An 18,929-nucleotide genomic window follows, 5' to 3' on the forward strand; every position below is an offset into this window, starting at 1 on the left:
CAGCATGCGCCCAGGCTGGGAGACCTTTGGTCCTCAGCCTGTGGTTTTCCCTGTCTCCTCCTTTCCCACAGACAGGTTTGCAAGATGGAGTTTCCCCTTTGCTTCCTTCCAGAAAAGCTGCTGTTGCCTCTCTGTGAGAGGCACTCACAGCACAAGTTGTGGGCTCTGCCACTTTTATGGTGACACATAAAGGGTGTTTCATTGCTAGTGTACATGCACCGCATGGAGCAGTCCATTCAGGTGTTGCACTGTTGTGGTCTAACCCCAGCCAGCAACTAAGCCCCACACAGCCACTCGCTCATTCCTCCCATGGTGGGGTAGGGGAGAGAATTGGAGGAGTAAAAGTGAGAAAACTCATGGGTTGAGATAAAGACAGTTTAATAGGTAAAGCAAAAGCTGCACGCACAAGCAAAGCAAAACAAGGAATTCCTTCACCGCTTCCCATCGGCAGAAAATTTACTGTACCCCTGCCAAAACCAGCACATGCACAAAGATGGCTAATAGCAAATATTTGACTGTTTTTGTCCCAAGCGACAGGAATGAGATTCTTCCATTCCTGAGGATCTGAATAAACAGAGTAGGTTTGGGGCTGAGCACAGGTTAGACCAAGCCCCATTTACGTCAGAGCTCATTACTGCTTTGGAGCTGCAGCAGCAATATAATGATTACTAATGAGTCTCTCTAAATTACTCCATCTGCTCCTTCCTTCTTTCCTATCACAAACACACTCTGCCCAGGAAGGGTAGAAAGACGTTGAACGGTCCATTGCATCTTCTGTGCCTTATGTCTTTTTGTCTGTGTGCGTTTCCAGGGCCCAAAGGGAGAAAACGTTGGTTCGATCACTCAGCCTCTTCCCAGCAGCTACCTGATTTTCAGAGCAGCCTCTGAATCAGATGGTAAGTTTTGGTCTTTGTTTGCTTTCTCCAGATCACATACTCTGTGCTAGTTAAGAAAATAGGTTGATGCAAAAAAAAAATTGGTACGTAAAGGAAAAAATGACGGCTCACCCAGCTTGAGATGCTGTTAGTTAGCAATGGGCAGAATAGGTCAAGCAGACTATAGGCACATTTCATATTCCTCACTGAACAGCCACCTTTCTGGCCATGTGTATGGAAGAAGGACCTAGGCTTGTAGCTGGAGAAAAAACACTAAGTCAGTATATACTAAGGATGAAAGTAATTGATCCCAAAATTGGGATGAGAGGGAGGCTTAACTGTTTCCTCAGTTCAGCAGAGACTTTAGTGAATTATTTGCCTACGTCTTACACTGGATAGGGATCTGTTGGAGGAAAATGACATAGTAATATTGAAGAACTGTTGATAGATGTCTCTCAGCCACCAGAATTTTCCTGTAGACTTGCTGTACCTTGGTTTACAGTATAGCAGGCCAAGATGCTGGTGACTCCACATGTAAAATACCATTCTGGAAATTCACAAAATTATGGAAGGTAAATTTAGGTCAATATATAACAGGCATGCCAGTTGCTATGTGAAAATCTCTATAAATTACTTTAGCGGACCTAAAATATCAGTGATTTGTAAGTAGATAAGAAGATTAAAAACATGCTTTCATTCCATTTGACCTTCAGACTACTGTATTTTTTTTTTTTTTTTCCATAGTAAATTAACCCAGGCTGTTCATTTTATGGATATTTTTCACCCACCCCACCAAGGGTGCTCATGTAGCCCATGTGCTCCTTTGGGTCTCATCTACAGTAACTTCAAGGACACAAGGATTTTTTATGGAGCACAGTGGGCTTTGAAAGCAGTGTGTCCTTCTGGTCCAGTGATTAAGTTTTACATATTCCTAAAGGTTGGAAATGGGACAATGCCAAATGCACCTTTGACATGGCACTTAGAATAGGAGGAAACGTTCTTTCATTACAGGCTTGGCGTGCTGTTCTTCCTACTATTGTGCAAAGAGGGCTGTTCATAGTGAGGGATACCATCTTGACACTGAAGGCTGCTTGCAGATGTCAGGGTAGTGAAATGTTATGAAAATAAGTGAAACTTGTATAAAGCCACAGAAGCACATCTATTTCTTTGAATATTATGCTTTTGCAGCTTATGGAACAGTACATCTTATTTTTTTAAAGGAATACAGGATTCCAACCTGGCTCCAAATATCACCTGTCTAGAAAAGGATAGATTGATACAATAGTCTCTTGGGAAAAAAAAGTGCTGTTGGGGTAAAGCTGCTAAATTACAGGCATTTCAAACCTGGTTATACAGACAGCCCGCAGAATAGATATACGGAACAGTCCCACGGAGTTCTTAGGCAACCAAATAGCTTCAACAACTGTCTGTCAATCCCTATTTTCTAAATTATTATTTCCTTAGAGATCCATGTAACTTGTCTTTCCATTAACTTAATTAGAAAATGTGCAAAGCAACCAATGTGGTCATTGTATGTGTTCAAGACAAATTGCTGTCTCATAAAGTACTTTTTTTCTGGCATTTCAGCTATCTTCTAAATGAAAACTTTCATTCTGGTGGAAATCTAATAATTAAACCTTAAAGACAGCCTGGCAAAGAGACCTGTGGCTGAACTTCTACTCTCTCTTTTTACGATGACTGCCATAGGCCAGTTATGTGGAGTAGAGTAGCTTTAGATTTGTTCTAACTAACCTTACCCATAAAGGCTCCCAAGCTAGCAATAGCTCCCAAGAGATCATCAGAGGTAAGACATTTCTAGCTGTGATCTCTCTGTCTGGTACCACATGCTGAAAAAGTACAAAAGTGACCATATCTGTCACATGAGAATTTTCAGTATTTAAATGCCCGCGGGAAGCTTTCTGCCCAGTGAATTATTACATGTCTCTGGTATCATAAGAGCTTAAAATAGTGAGTTACTGGGACATATTTTCAAAGCCAAGATATTGGCCAATATTCTTGGGAAGCACTCAGAGGCCAAGCAGATCAAAGTAGAGTTACTTTAGGATTTAGAATGATTTCCCTTTACTTTGCTGCTTCTCTATAGTAGGGTCTTAAGGCTAGATGGAAAGCTAATGCGATCAAGGGAAGGAGGAGGAACTGAGGTACCTCTCAATCAAATATCATAAACGTGTATGTAGAAAATGACTAGGGCTTTTGGTTAAGGATGAAATAATATATGCTCTTGAACAGCAGTAGCAATGGCCTAGAGCCACCTGCACAGGTTTGGAGCACCCACATTATGCCTGGTAGATCCTGAGAGTCTGAGGAGGTGACTGTGACAGCTGACGTGAAGTGAAGCTTTGGGATCTGTCCATTTAGCAGTGGACTTCATGAAAAAAATTGATATAGTATTGCACCAGAAATACTAGCATGAAAAATGGTGTAGTTTTCAGCTGAATGAGAATATCTGACTTCACAGCTGAGGTCAGTGAGCTGTGAGAAGTGGCTGTACCTTGTGCAGGAAGGGAAGGATGTGAGTCTGCAGACAAGAGGGAAGAACAGCTCGTACACTCAGGCTAGCCTCCCTCCCAAGAGCTGTCCTGGCATGGTGACTGTGCTATGCTCCTTTTGTTTGTTAGCCTTTGTGGGGGCAGTTTGGAGGTATCTGCTCCATGGAGCGGTGTAGACGTGCTGACAAATGGCTAAACACGTGGGTGTCACACTTGGAGATGAGTGACTTGGAAACGATATTAATGTCAGTAGGTGGTGTAAAACATAAGCAGGCAAGGACACAAGGAATAGAAACTGTTACATTTAAAGAAATCTGTATAAAATGCAGCAAATTAAGGCTTGTACTTTGCAATTAATACAATTTGATTTTAAGCCCAGAAGACACTACTGAAATGGTTGTAGACTGTTATGTATCTTTACTTGTTGTAAAGAGGTGTCTCCAAGAGGGTGTACCTGAGTTTGTTTCATTTCTTTAATGCACTGGACAAACATGGAGGATGCTATTATGGTCAAGAGAGATAGAAGATTAAGGTAAAATGAGCTAAGCTAGCTGACACAAATGGGTCAGGTGGAGTCTGTTTCCTTGCATAATGTTAGCATATATTTGTAGTATGTTCACGTCCCCTCTGTAGGTGCAATATTGTGTGAATCTACAGCATCTCTGAGGAGGTGTCCTGACCACATTCTTCTTAATGCAGTCTGCCATGTTAGTGGTGGAAAATGAACCACAGAGCATTTGGCAAATTTAACAGTAATTCATGGAGGCCTCTGACTTGCAGGGGAATATTGAGTTGCAGCATATGTTAGATGTACAGTTCTGCTATCCAGGCAACTATATCATGATCAGCAGCTACATGGCCTACTTTTTCTCTCAACATTTCAGAATCCCTTTTTTCCCCTCTGTCATACCATCTGTGACAGACTGTTGGTAGGATTTAAGGTCCTGACTTCTGGACAGCCTGCAGAACGACCGTCAAGCTACAGTAGATTTCACATTCACAGACCACAGCAGCAGTCTGCTTTGTAATGCGTTTTAAAGACATCTGGAAGGTCATGTCAGCCTACAGGGCTCAACCTGTACAGACACAGGGTCTTTCTTTCTTTCCAGTTTCAGAAAAGAAAATTGCTTTTTCCAAACTAGTGACTGTGTATGCATTTCAGATTTATGCTGATGAGTGGCTTAGAATTAGTAGTTCAAGCCTGTCCCAAGCTTCCTGCCTGAACTGTTCTGGGCCTGCCCCTGAGATACCAAACCAGTGCCCCAGACCTCCTAAGCATTTTGAGTCACCTGCTTAAATCTTATAGTGCAGATCTCCACCTGGCCGCGGGCACTGCTGCCAAAGGGGCTCCTAGGGGAATTCAAAGTGGCAGATTACCAAGGGTTAAAAGCTTAACAGTGGAATTGTAAACCACACTTCCATTTTGTTCCTTATGTCTGTTCTCTCCTTCAGGCATGCTTTGGGTAGTCTCCATTGTCTGGTGTGGATGGAGTTGTTTGGAAATCCTGATGGTCTGGCTTACAGTGTTGTTGTTTCTTTGCTAGGCATCTGGCCCTTCCCCCAGAATTGATGCTTTGATCTGGGGAGGAAATTAGATTATTGAAATAAGGGTCACACACAGAAGCGATGAACCGGGATGAAGATTGCAATTTGAAACCAAGTTCACAGTGAAATATATCACTGGATCCTGGAAGTAGTGGAAAAAGTAGAAGTTACCTTCTTAGCTTTATGTCTGCCTTTCGTATTCCTTAGACCTTTCACAGCAGTTCAAAATCCAGGCATTTGCAACCAGACTTCATTTAGCTTGGTACATAAATTGCACCTGCAGCTAATTGAGAGATCGCATCCTTGCATCTTGACAGCCAAAGTGTAAAAAATCATGCACACAGGCATCCAAGTGGTACAGCAAAATAAGCAGTCAGCTGAATAAGATGACCTTAATGTTCACTGACTGAACCAAATCAGCCTCTTCCTCATCATTCGTGATTTGTGTGCACTTGAGCAAGAATTCATCGTTTCCAGGTGACAGTCTACTTCAGGTTGATTTTTAAAAGCATCTATCTTGTAAGTGCGAGGCATGAGGCCAAAAGCTGGATGACTTTAATAATTCAAGAAGAATAATATTCCCTTAGTGATGCCTCTGTGGAGAAATGTATGGTTACTAGGTGTGAGGCTTTTGAAGTCTTAATTGGCAAGAGATTCATCCCAGCCGTTCTGTAGCTACTGGAATGCAGTGGAAAAAAAAGTATAGTCCCAGACTGAGATTTTGGCGTGCAACAATGAGATTCCATCTCGAGCATATTTTTGTTATTGGTGAGTGCTGAGAGAACATTGGCTGGCTCCTCTGTGATCAGCTGTTGCAAAATGTGGCAGATAAACTTGGCACGTCAGACTATGAGTCGTTCTAGGTGAATGATGGCAACTGTAAAGAATTTCAAAGCTGAATAGCTTAGTGTTTTCAGTACTGCCTGTTTTTTTTCTGTTGGATATTGTTGTAATTTTAGATCTGTTCGAAGACTAGGACAGACTCAAATTATTCCTTGAACTGAGCCTAGGTTAGCAGCATAAGCAATCTTCGGTTATTTTGTTTTGTTTCTTTTCCAAGGGGGAGAGGAAATGGTTTTTGTCACTTGGTTTTAGTAGTTCCTTTTTGTCTGAAAAGAAGAGTTGGTGCAAGCCTGCTCCTGTTCAGCCTTGCAGCTTCCAGGTTTCTGCGTGGTGCCTGCAGTGCCCTGCGGACCCGGGAAGCATCCTTCAAGGAGCTGTAGTGATTCCCATCTGCACAGCTGTACTGCAGGAGTCATCTCAAAGGACCACAAGGTGCTTTTCCAGCCTGCTGAGCCAAAAGGCGTGGAGAAAGCATGTGGAAGGTTTCAAAACATATGTGGGATGCATGTTCGGCTTTGTTTCTGTGAAGTCAAGGCCACACACGTCCTTTATTAGCTTTTATTTTCCCAAACCTTTCAAGAGGGAAGGAACTTAGGAACTCAGCTGAGTTTAACTGATTTTTCATGAGTTTCCTTTTTCAGATTGTCACTGAGGCCTGTCGTCATTTTACTGTAAACACATATAACAGAAAAGGGTTACAGGCCTACTCAGGGGAGACACCTCTGTTTCATCTTTTTTTGTTGTTTTTTTTTTTTACAGTGAGCACAGCTGAATGATGTATTCCTCTGACGTCCCACTTTCCTGGGACATCTGTCACATGTCAAATGCTGTGATCATCATTGCTAAAGTGATGTAGCGAATGGATATTGAAACCAGTGATCAGTGCAAGGAGAGAGGCTGCTACAAAAGAGGGCAGGAACCCAAGCTAGCGCTAGCACTCTGGCAGGACATCCACTCTTGGCACTTCAGGAACAGCCTTGTCAAAGAGTCTCACTTTTCCCCCACTGTTCCTGGAGGGAGCCAAAGGTGGCTGGGCAACCCACGCACCTGAGCAGTTTAAGTGCCAAAAGATGGGTGACGTGAAATGTTCTCCTCGTGTCAGCTGCCAGTACGAGTGATCTAGCTGGACTTGACTTTGCATGTCAGAGTTGGGGATCTTCTCTGGATGGGGTGTCATTTCTCCCTGCTATTATCCTCACTGACAACTCTGTTAGCGTGGATGAAAGATTTCTGTTGCTGAATTTTGTAAACCCTTCTATGTGGCTTGTGAGATATATGGGAGCATTATGTGTAGATGGACTATTTTACCCTCTCCTTCTTTCATCCTTCGCCCTCTGCAGCCCAGGTAAGAGCCAGAGCTTATTCTGCAGGCTGCCCCTTGGAAGTCCGTGACAAAATACTGAATATGATGAAGAAAGGGTCAAGGTCAGAAATAATATTTGAAAGGGAATAATTAGTTCACAGCTCCTAAGCAGAAGGAGGTAATGCAGGTATTTTTAAGACAACATGATCTCTGCAGACATTGTCCAAAAGTAATCATTGTGGTGGATAGAGTAATATATTATTTGATATAAGAAGAGCTTGAAAGCCTGTGGGGAGATTCTGCCATAGGCTGACAATAGGCTCTTGGGTTTTTCTTCAGAATTTAAACACATGCTTGTTTTAAGCCACAATTTGTGGAAAATGATAACTAATAATTGATTACAGTGTTTTACATTGCAGCTTTAAAAACCTCAAGTCTTCTAAAACAATACACTAACTCCTTCGCAGCTCTTTTTTGATTCCCTTATATGCATCATATTGGGCTGCCATTCCTCTCTGAAGGAACCCACATTTTGCATCCTTCTCTGATCTAATTACCTTGCATACAAAAAAGCGAACTTGAGTCAACCACTCAGAATTAGAAAACGTGAGAATTAAGGTGTTGTGGTTTAGCCCCAGCCAGCAACTAAGCCCCACACAGCCACTTGCTCATTCCTCCCATGGCGGGGTAGGGGAGAGAATCGGAAGAGTAAAAGTGAGAAAACTCATGGGTTGAAGTAAAGACAGTTTAATAAGTAAAGCAAAAGCTGCGGACACAAGCAAAGCAAAAAAAGGAATTCCTTCACCACTTCCCATCGGCAGGCAGTGTTCAGCCATCTCTAGGAAAGCAGGGCTCCATCACCCCAAACGGTAACTTGGAAGGACAAATGCCGTAACTCCAAACATCCCCCCCTTCCTTCTTCTTCCCCCAGCTTTATATGCTGAGCATGATGACACATGGTCTGGGATATCCCTTGGGTCGGTTGGGGTCAGCTGTCCCAGCTGTGTCCCCTCCCAACTCCTTGTGCCCCCCCAGCCTGCTCGCTGGTGGGGTGGGCTGAGAAGCAGAAGAGGCCTTGACTCTGTGTAAGCACTGCTCAGCAGTAACAAAAACATCCCTGTGTTATCAACACAGTTTCCAGCACAAATCCAAAGCACAGCCCCATACCAGCCACTATGAAGAAAATTAACTCTATCCCTGCCAAAACCAGCACATAAGGTAACCATGAAGCCTTCATGCAGACTACCATGACTACAGATGACAGCCTTTAATTATGTGACCACATACTTTTTTCCCCTTCTGCAGTTCCTGAGGGAGTGAGTAGACTTGTCAGGTAAGCAATTAAGTAATCCAAATGCTAGCATTTTTGTATCATTTTCACAGTAAAGGAGAATATTACTCAATAGCAAGATCACTCAAATGTAAAAACATTTCATGTAGGCCTTTAGCAAGGAAACAGGCTTATCTTGTGTGCAATCCCTGAAATTGAGAGGGTATAATTTTACGGTGTTATGCTGCAATTAACACACCTTTGACTTGCAGAGAATGTAACCTTTTCATGTGCAGAGGAAATCCTGAATTTTATGTCTGGTTTTGTTGCATATATGTGTTTGGATTCACAGCACCACCTGATGGCTGAAGGCCTATTTCTTAGCTTGGGGATGCTGTGCATCCCTTGAATTCAATTTCTGTTAGAAATGAAAACAAGGGCATACACTGATGCCATTTCTGTGTTCTGCAGGGCACAGGTAATGCTGCCTGCTAATGCACAGCAAGTTCCTCTAAAGCTTTGTGTCTCTGCCTTGGAATATTAATTTTTTTTTTTTTTTTTACTTTAGGCTCCTTGAATAAAGCTTCAAAAAAGATTCAAGGTACTCATAACCCCTTCCAGGGAGTTATCTAGAGATAAAAACCCTAGTATGTTATGCAGAAATTTCCTCTGGTAATGTCGTGGACCCCAAAGGTTTGACCAAGCTTGTAAGCTCATGTTAGTACCAGTGAACACCTGTGGCAGTGGCGGTGGAGGTGGTAAGAGAGCTGCCTGTGGGGTCACGGCCAGCGTGGCCCGCTCTGCCTGCAGCCCCGGAGAAGGGTGGGCTGCAGGGACACAGTAAGGGAGGTGGCTGAGGGAGGCTTTGGGGTCACCCTTGCCGCCCTGGTTAGAAAGCGTAAACGTAGCCAGCATGTTGCCATAACCGTCGTAACATCTATACATGAGTGCTGCAGGGTGCTGAAGAGCTGACCTCCATTACTGCTCCAAAGTGCTCATGCTGCTACAAATCAAGCTACCTATCAAAGCACCTGATTTTACAAAACCATTGAATATAAAAATATCTTGACATATGCAGCATTTCCAAATGTCAAATCATGCAGTTCTCACTCTGCAGAACTGGAAAATAAAAGCAAAGGTAAAGAGAGAGGAAAGTCAAAAGAGGTGAGCCTAAGCAGGAGTGTGCTCCCTTGTATGGAATAGCTGGAAACAGATTTTCATCTTGGTGGGTTTGGGGGAGAGGGGATATGTAGGAAGAAGTGGATTTGTGTTCAGCGCAGCCATTAACTCTAATAGGTTATCCATGCAAATCCTCCACATGGCGAGAAGGGAATAAATCTCTGCGTGTAAAGCCTTAATACAAGAATATTTGTTAAATACAAAATAGTGTCAAATCAGTTCCAACAGCCTTCAACCTTCCTAATCTTTTATTAGCCATTATTTGTGATTTTATTATTAAATCATAAGCTGATGCTGAAGGAATTTATGGGATGAAATTAGAATAAGTGACTGGACTCTGCATTCAAGTGCAATTCTTCAAAGTTTTGGGTTTTTTTTCTCTCTTTTACTGGTTGCAGCTTTGTATCAAAGCAAGTACTGAAAGCTACTCAAATTTATAAACATTTCTTTATATATATCTGATCTGGATTTTTTTTTTAAACTCTCGTTGATCTTCTTATAGGGCCAAATTTTGGTTATATCGAAGTTGATGGGAATTCTGCCCAGAGAACAGCAGGATTGCAGTGAGATTTATGCATATGCTTGATGCTAAGTGTGTGATAGAATTGAATGTATTGGAAGCATTTCCCAAATGGGACCTAGAAATGAATGTGGTCCAGGGAAAACCTGTTTGTAGCACTTGCCATTGCTAGAGCAAAATCCTTTTGTTTTCTTCACTGCCTCTCCAGCACACTTCTAATTATTGCAAAATAAATTCTGAGGAGTGTAATGAAGAGCTCTGTTTTACTTGCTTGAAATTAGAGGATAACTCCCTTGTTATGCCAATTTGCAGGTGTCCTGGCTTCATTAATGACTGCACTGCAGAAGCAGGCTATTTTCAGGTGCTTCCAAGAATGCAGCAACTCCAGCATTGTGGTGGTTAGGCTTTAACACTAACACACAGCTTTGCAGTCTTGTATGGATCATTGCAAAAGGAGCCAAGGGTCAGTTTGGATTCCCATGCTTTTCATTTGCTGCCTGCCTTTGGGACCTACGCAGGCCTTAAGAAAATCCAGTGAGGCTATGCATAGGAACTGCAATTTGTCTCATCTCTGTGCCCTGCTTATAGTTTCTGGTATTTGCAAAGTAGACCCTTCAGGTAAAGATTTTTTGTGACAAGGAAAACTGATGGCCCACCCAGATTATCTGATGAACTGGGCAGGGAGAAGGAATGGAGAAAAGGAAAAAAAATACAGACAAAGAGGAAAAATAAGCATCCTGAGAAGCAACTCCCTCTGATCGTAATCGCTCTGGCAAGTATTGATCATCCTGGCTCTTGTTTGGAGTGATTGTTATTGCAGCACTACACCCTGCATGGGACCCCTGAGCCAGCTTGTAGTTCAGTGATCCCATACTAAGCAGGGGCCTCTCCTGCGCAGCGCCTCGGTGTCTCCCTGCCATTGGGTAGTGTGTGTGTTAGGGATGCCAAATTCTGAACATGTTTTTGGGGTGTATGACTGGCAGATATGAGCTGCTAGGTGGTTTGAAAGCACCATACCTGTACACATATCCTGCATCTCCAACAAAATCAGGAAGGGGCAACAGGGGATGTGAACAGGTTGTGGGAGATCAGAGGAAGAGATGCTATTAGGCCAGGGGGAGTTGGGGTGAGCTTCCCACTGTATTACCCGTGCAGATGTATCACTCATGCAGCCACTGAAACACACCATTTCTGGCAAGATAACTAGGGATTATATATATGAAAAATAGATTATTGTACACAGTGACTTCCTGAATTATAATGAGCTTTACTCCCAGGCAAGAAGCTTTTGAGAAGCAATGCATGAATTGTCTTATTTACTCTCCTGTGCTTAAATAATTCCTTTTGTTTTCACAGGCCGTTGCTGGCTGGATGCTTTGGAACTTGCCCTGCGTTGCTCCAGCCTCTTCCGGCTCAGTGCCTCCAAGCAGGGCAAGGATGGAGAAATGAACTGCTCAAGTGATTCTGCGCATGCAGGGCTCAACCACCTCCTGCACACAAGCGCTATCTCAGACCAGGAGTTCTTCCAGTAAGATGGGGCTATCACTTCTTAATGCACAGAGAGGTGTTGCATGGCTCACACTTGGTCATTGTTTTAACTGTAGCATAATCTAGCCAGAGTCCACTAAGGAAACCTGTTTAAAAACCAGCCTGTATGTTCTTCTGCTGCATCCATCACTAATATAATTTGGTGCATATGAGGTTTGTTGTCACCTAATGCTTGAGCACACAGACAGGGGGGAACCTCAGCTGTGTTTGTGTGTACATAAACAATTTTCTTCTGTCCCCTGCTTGGGCCAAAATGCTGTCTGGAGATGCTGGCATGAAAAATGGCTTGCCTGAGTAAAGATTGCAGAATCTAGCTGCTAGGGTAGACCTGTAGTTACACAGACACAATCACTAACAATGTCTGTCTGTTGGCTAGCACATATGGCTCTGAGTCTGATCTGTTTTTTAATAATGTGTTCTCTTTTCTAATAATACTGTGTCATAGTCAGCAGAGCGCACACACTGCATCCTTAGTTTTATAATTACTTTCTCTCTCTACAGGGGTTTTGAGTGGTTTCCAATTTCTTCCTTGATGCATCAGATAAATTTTTACATAAGGGAAAAAAGTCCCCACAGCCTTCTTTCTATTCATATTCCTAGTATTACTGCAGCATTTTGGAACAACTCACATCAAAGCTCTGTAAACATTAAAAAATCCCAGGCCTTATCTATTGCTTATAGCTAAATAGGCAACTTCAGAAATCCTTCTGGTATAGACACTTGGCCTTTGGAGAGGGAACTGGGACATGCAGTGTCTATTTCTAGTTGGGCTGATACGAATTTGACTCTTAGGGCTCACAGCAATGCACCATTGGTTACACAGTTTTTAGGGTAGCAGTTCCTCCAGTCTACAAAGATGATGCCTTGCACAGTGGGACCTCACCTTCAAGTGGTTTTCTTAGGCTCTGTTATAACAACAGCAGGGATCTGAGTCCTCTTCAGAGTATCGAGGTATCTCTGGTCCCATGGGACCAAAGGGATGGCAGCATTTTGGTCTGCCCTTTGCTCTGAAAGTCTCTGGTATTCCCAGCATGTGTTCTCTAGTCCTGCTGTTAGGGATTTTAGCTAGAGTTTGAAGAAGAGCTTTACTGAAGAGCAATGGGAGAAGAGAAGGAAATCTGATGTTATCAGGGCATGTGCCCTAGTACTTGTGCAAGTACTTCTATTGTTCTTGGGCTTCTTCCATAATACTTTACTTTCTAATTTCTTTCTGCCTAAGAGAGTCTCTCAGGACTGTGACCGCTGTGATAATGAATCCAGGAATGCAGTGGACTTGTTTTTCAGCTAATGGATGTGTGTACAGATGTCCAATATTAAAATGGAGCCTGTGGCACTGAGAACATTCAGGCAGACCCATGGCTACTATAAGGAAGTGCCGAAGATAAGAGTTAAAACTGTATTAAATTATTTTTTCAAAATATGATGTGTAAATGACACTTAAATGATGCCTCTGTTTCACCTCTTAGCTGTTCAACATCAAAAGCCCTCTTGAATTACAGGGCTCAGCAGTAGCACACGTGGCAGAGTTTTCAGCAGGACAGAGTACCCACAATTGGAACCAGATTTTTCTCACAGGCTCGGATTTTAGCCGAGTCTGATTCAAGCTGGGTGTTCAGCATCTGGTCGTCTGGACAATACATGCTCCTTTCTGAGTCCTACCACTGTTTTTAATGTGTACCCAGACTTTCCCCAGTGCTTAAAGCCCAGGGGAGTTTGATGCTTGCAGGACAGGGGGACAACTTGCTGTCATCCCTGCAGGAATAAAGAACATTTAAATAAGGGGAATGCAAAACCAAAACTGTGCAAGTGCTGAGCAAAGGGTTTTTGGTTTGCCACTGACAGTGGCTTCCTCATAGGGATTCAATCATTCTAATTAAATGCCTTCCCTACAGGGAATCTTACCAATTAAATTGGCACGCTGTTGTTAGGAGGCCAGTTAATTACATTTAACTCTATCTTCAAATTAACCAAACTACTCTGTCAAGAAAAGAAAAAGAAAAGGGAGATGATGGATATTATAGGGAGAACAAAACCCAAGGGAGTTGGCAAAGGCGAATCTTTGTTGAGCCAAAGCTGCATTTGTCTGCTGGCTGCTTTGCTCCTTTCCTGCTGGGAAAGAAGTCAAGATTATGCAGTGATTTTAGAATCTGTGTCTTTAGTAGCATATAAAAATGAGAGGGAGAGAACTGTGCAAGCGAATCAAAGGCTGAAGTACTGTGTAAATCTGTGATTTTTAGACAAGAGGCCTTTAGGGCTTCAGGCACTCTTCTGTTTAACATGAAGTTGTATTTCTTGTGGCTTCCATGTCTTATCTCCAGCAACCCCAGGAATCTGGCTGGTTTACTTGTTTGGCAAGAGCCAAAGGTTTGTTTTGCTTTGTTTAGAAGAGTGGTATCAAACCCAAAGAAGTCCTGCTCACTGGCTGAAGTTTCCAGGAATGCCCCTAGGGAATAAAGCACTGGTATAAGACAGCTCCAATGTGCTGAAACAGTAAATTAGCCATGAAACATGCCAAGTTATTCATGTTCATGGTAGAAATCCAGTGTTGACTACTAGCATAGTCATTCTCTCCCAGCTTTTAAAGCCCGGTCCAAATCCCACTGGAAGCCCTACAAAGTCTTTACATTGATTTTGGTTCAAGCTCATGGCCTGGCTTTTGTTTTTAGGATATCGTACATATTCAGTGATGATTGTGTTTGGAGGAATAGAAAAGCCTGGCTCCACTTCATCTCAAATTTGTTCCTCAGAATGAGGAGCATCTGTTTTCCCTTTGGTTCCCCAGAGCGGCTCCTTGGCTCTGGATGTGTTAAATCTTGCCTTGTTTGTGGCTGGTGGGTAATGAGTGCGCAGTTGAGAGGGATTTCATGTGAATTGAATTCCCTCTTGGACTAAATCTAAAATCCTTAAAAAACAAGGTGGGGGGAGTAGAGGAAACTAAGAAAAGTAATTTGCTCCACTGAAACTTCAAGTATTTCCCAAATGTGAGGCACGCGAGACTGAAAAATGCTTGCTCTTCTTATGAATGTGAAATAGAAACAAGTGCTCCTTCTCAGCCATGAACCATAAACGTTATAATGAACTGTTCTTTCAAGCATTTTTACCCCATGGAGAAAACTTTCACTAGGTAAGGGAGCATAGAAACCACAGACAAACACTCACATATTTAGCTGATCATTGAAAAATTAAGAAATAAATTAGGTATTTAAATGATCAGCATCTAATAACTAGTAACTTCATGGATCTACCATCCAGGAAGTATCTGTGCTTGGGATCATGGGATAATCTCTCTAGACAGCTCTCTCCTCACCTTTTTTCTCCTTAATGATCTTAAACTCATGCGTGTGCTGTACTCTATGCTTCCAGTGTATTTGGTTATCGGTCATTACACTTGCTAGTTGCTAGCTAAAAAAAAAGGAAGTAACATCCTGGCACTAGAACAATGAATGTCTAATAGCACGTAATGTCTAATAGCAAATGATTAGTGCTGGAGTGTAGTGGTCGTTGACTCTCTGATTTATGATCTTAGTTTTATTTTACAGTAGAACTGTAAATTAAAAAACCTTGTAATTTATATATATACATACATAGACATATATGCATACATACTTATATATACAAATGGACTTAAAAGAAAGATTTTCTAAAGGCACAGAACACTGTAGACGACACTTTCAAAAGAACTCTAGAAACTGAGCTTCTCCAGAAACTGAGCTGTGACTGTCACAATGTGGCTTGCTTGGTGTGTTAAAAATCATGAGCTTATTTCAGTGCATAGTTGGAAGTTGAGATCTTCTGAAAAGCTGATGCCAGTTCTGTGTTCTGACTCTTCTGGTTTGTTTTTTTTTTAATCTGGCTCTAACTAGCAATGCCTAATTATCTTTTTTTTAAAAAAAGAAAAGAGGGATAACAAGGAATGGGAACTTTCAGTATTGATCTATAATCAAAATTGCAACATGCCCAAAAGAATGGCCTGAGAAAAGGCCCATCATGGAGACACTTCAAGCTTGACAGAACATTACCATCTACTGAGGAGAGAAATCTTGCTTTGAGAGGGAGATGGACTATGGGATGTTACAGAACTCTTCAAGATCCAGGGCCTGTTTAGATCCTCTGAAACTCCTTGTATAGCTGGAAATCTTTCCTTATTGCTCTATCCAAGAGCAATTTTGCCTGAGGACTTACTTGGGTAAGAAATTTTCGGAGGAAGGTCAAGGTGAGAAGGTCAGCACCTGAGAGCTAAGCTAGGCCATGAAAGAGGTGATATGTGTATGAAGACTTGTATGAATAGGGAAAACTGAAGCCCATGCTAAATATCACTTGAAAAAACAGGCATTTAGTGAATACTTTTCAGCATCTGACCTCTGGCCCATCTAATCACATTTGCCATCTGTCGTATGAACTGCATCTGCTTTTTCAAATGGAGATGCTATAGGCTACTTGAGAGAGAATTTTTGGCTTTCTCCTCGTTCTCTAAAGCCTGGATCACTGAGCATGAAGCTTCCTACACCTTGCATGGTTTCCCTTGGATGCTGTTATAATCTCGGTATTCTTCTTACATATAATTGTCCGCTCCATGCTTTTAGCTGAGTTCTTCCACACAGCATTATGTGGGGGAAGCACATTCCCCAGGTTAGTTTGGGTATGCGTGTGTGTGTCTGTGTGCCCGCGCAAAAATACTTGCCTCTACTGGTTTTTAAATTTGCCTTTTCTAGTGTAGGGCTGACTTTAGACCACCATCTGTTGAAATGAGGTAGCAGTAGTACTGAAAAGAAAATGTATCCCATAATGTCATATTTTTCCCAAATGCTACAATCCACTGATTTGTTTCTGTAAAGGGAACAATCTCTCCTGATTGACACTTCAGTTCTCTAATCATCAGTGTACAGTTGTTAGCGTGTGCTCTGTATTCCTCCAGTATGTGGGCTCCCATCTGGAGCCAGCGGTAACTCTATGTAAGGATGGGTAAGTGGAGCTCTGTGGCAGATTGTGCAAAGTGCACTTTGGAGGGGAGAATTCTGATGGATGATATCTCACTGTTTCCATGATAAAACCCCTGCTATTCAGGAGATTAATGTCTTATACTGTCCTGGGCTGCACACCCTATTTTGAGTCCTGGGGGTTATTTTTACTTTATCTAAAAGGCCTTAAGTAATCTGGCTTTGTAAATCAAATTGAAGCAAATAATGAACTGTGTGTTGCAGTTTGAATGAATCAGCCCTGGAGAACCACCACCATTTGGAAAATGATGCTTTTTCGGACAAGTCTGAGAGAGACAATGTAGAAGAGTCGGAGAATGAAACTCATGAGAACAGCCGGAAGACAAATGAAAGTGAGAGTGATCAGTCAGAAACCCATGGAGACATCTCTCCAGGAAGGAAAGGGACGACTTATATTGAACAGATCTATGAGGAATTTGGGGAGGTAAAAGAAAAAAACCTATTTTAATCACTGCCTGTTTCTCTTAAAATGTCTCTGTTCATAGTATTTGTCATTTACCCTTTTAGATGTATAGCAGTTAAGAACCAGCTTTGTAAGTTCCAGTGTTTTACAGATAAAGCAATGCACAGCTTTCTGCTAAATTATGTTGAATTATCATGTGCTCTAATAATTATGTGTTATAAACAGCAGCTCTGCTACTGTGCTTTGGCACGTTTCCAGCATCAGCGATTGCTTTAACCAGTTATTGCATTAAAGAGCTGCATAGCATTGGCACAGTGCTTTGTGGAGCCAGTGTGAGGGGGAATTATTATTCTGGGCAGGTGTCCTGGCCAATTAGGATGCTCAATGCTTGTGTGATACAAAATATGATATTTTCCTTTTTTCATTATGTGTGGAACATCCTTTTTGTGTGTCCTAATGGAGCATTTGAGCCACTTGATTCCTGAATGACAGTTTCTTGTAGGAAAGCCATTTCTCATGTCATTTAACAGCAGGAGAATGCGTGTCTGTTCCATATAAGAGCCTTTGTTAGCTGTATGTTACTGTGACACCTCTGAGGAAGGCAGTGGTAGAGAGCTGAGGGAGCTGAGTGTGTTGGGTTAGAATCAGTCCAGGCATGCAGTGGAGGAGCTCTGCTCCAGTGCCAGGAGGGCTCTGAGCAGTTCCCTTGCCTATTGCTTCAAACAAGGAAGCTGAAGTCTTGTTGGTGCTTCAAAGAAAACCATTTTGCTAGAAAGCTGTTTCTTTCTTGTGTGTATTTGCTGCCATTTCAGATGTCAGGGGTGAGGTGCAAGCCCCTGCTGTAGAAATTGTGCTTGCAAACAGAACTGTTGCCTACAGACACCAACTCCCCTTTTGTGCATCTCTCCCCTCAAATCCCACCCCAGACACACAGCAAATGGTAAATGAGTCCAAACAGGGGATTTTGAATATAGCTGAGGAACTAAGCAACAGCAAAATTAAGGCAAACTTAATTTCTATCAGTTGCTTATTCTGAAATGACCTTTTGCCACTTGACAAACTTGCCCTAGAAGTATTTGTAGGGCAGGCTGATACTTTGGTACTTGAATGAGCTTTAGAGGCAGCACTGATGTGTGTATGTGGGTGTGTGAGAGTGACAGAGATCTCTGCAGTGTTACAATACAATAAAAAAAAAAAAGCAGTACGAACCAAATAAAAAGGACTAAATTTCTGCTGTAGAGAGTGACACTTTATGTAGCGTAAAATAAGGCTAGCCATAGTGTGGCTGCTCTGGCAGAGGTAACATCCAGTGGGCTTTCAAAAAGAGTTGCCATGAAGCCTTGGCCATTAGAAGTTTTACTAGATTTCTGTTGTTGGCCAGGAGATGGGGCTGTCATCACCTGAGACACACAGATAGGACTGGTTGTTGAGTCTTATCCCACTGGTGACAGTAACATAAGGAAAACTAGGTTGTATGCAATGACATCGTTTGCTATCAGCAATGGACTGAGATGTATCAAGGTAAACACCTGCCAATTAATAACATTAACTGTCATCTTAAACTGCAACTGCTGTCCTTCAGTCTGTGTGTACAGTTCAGATTTGGCAGGACAAAGGTCACAGATGCAAACCATCACTGTTAAATCTTCAGTTTGGCTTTGAAAGCTCATTTGAAAGCTGTGCACGTATGTACGTGCATCTGTATGCCATTTGAAAGGTGCGTGCTTCTGCATCCGATGTTCCAGCTTTGCCTTGTTTGCAATAGGAATGTGAAGGCAGAGACAGGTGTCAGAAGGACTTTGAGATTGCAAAAGTTGGTCTAGAATATAAAAAAGACACCTCCTCAGTAGGTAGATTGATAACCAAAACCCCTTTTTCCCCCCCCAAGCTTTTAGTTTTAACAGGTTATAAAAAGGGTTATTGAGGGTGGTGTATT

At 42.3% G+C, this 18,929-nt stretch overlaps 1 protein-coding gene across 2 annotated transcripts in view; it reads left to right on the forward strand.

The window, feature by feature from the left end:
* OSBPL5 (oxysterol binding protein-like 5) overlaps positions 1-18,929 on the forward strand; it is a 64,683-nt gene that overhangs the window by 25,434 nt on the left and 20,320 nt on the right. For both annotated transcript variants that reach the window (XM_010563873.1, XM_010563874.1), the window contains exons 7-9: positions 812-896; positions 11,402-11,573; positions 16,795-17,014. In XM_010563873.1, coding sequence (XP_010562175.1) covers positions 812-896; positions 11,402-11,573; positions 16,795-17,014 — 477 coding nt within the window. The remainder of the gene's footprint in view (positions 1-811; positions 897-11,401; positions 11,574-16,794; positions 17,015-18,929) is intronic.

This window comes from Haliaeetus leucocephalus, unplaced genomic scaffold (assembly GCF_000737465.1).
Source record: "Haliaeetus leucocephalus isolate CR32 unplaced genomic scaffold, Haliaeetus_leucocephalus-4.0 Scaffold173, whole genome shotgun sequence".
NCBI lineage: Eukaryota > Metazoa > Chordata > Aves > Accipitriformes > Accipitridae > Haliaeetus > Haliaeetus leucocephalus.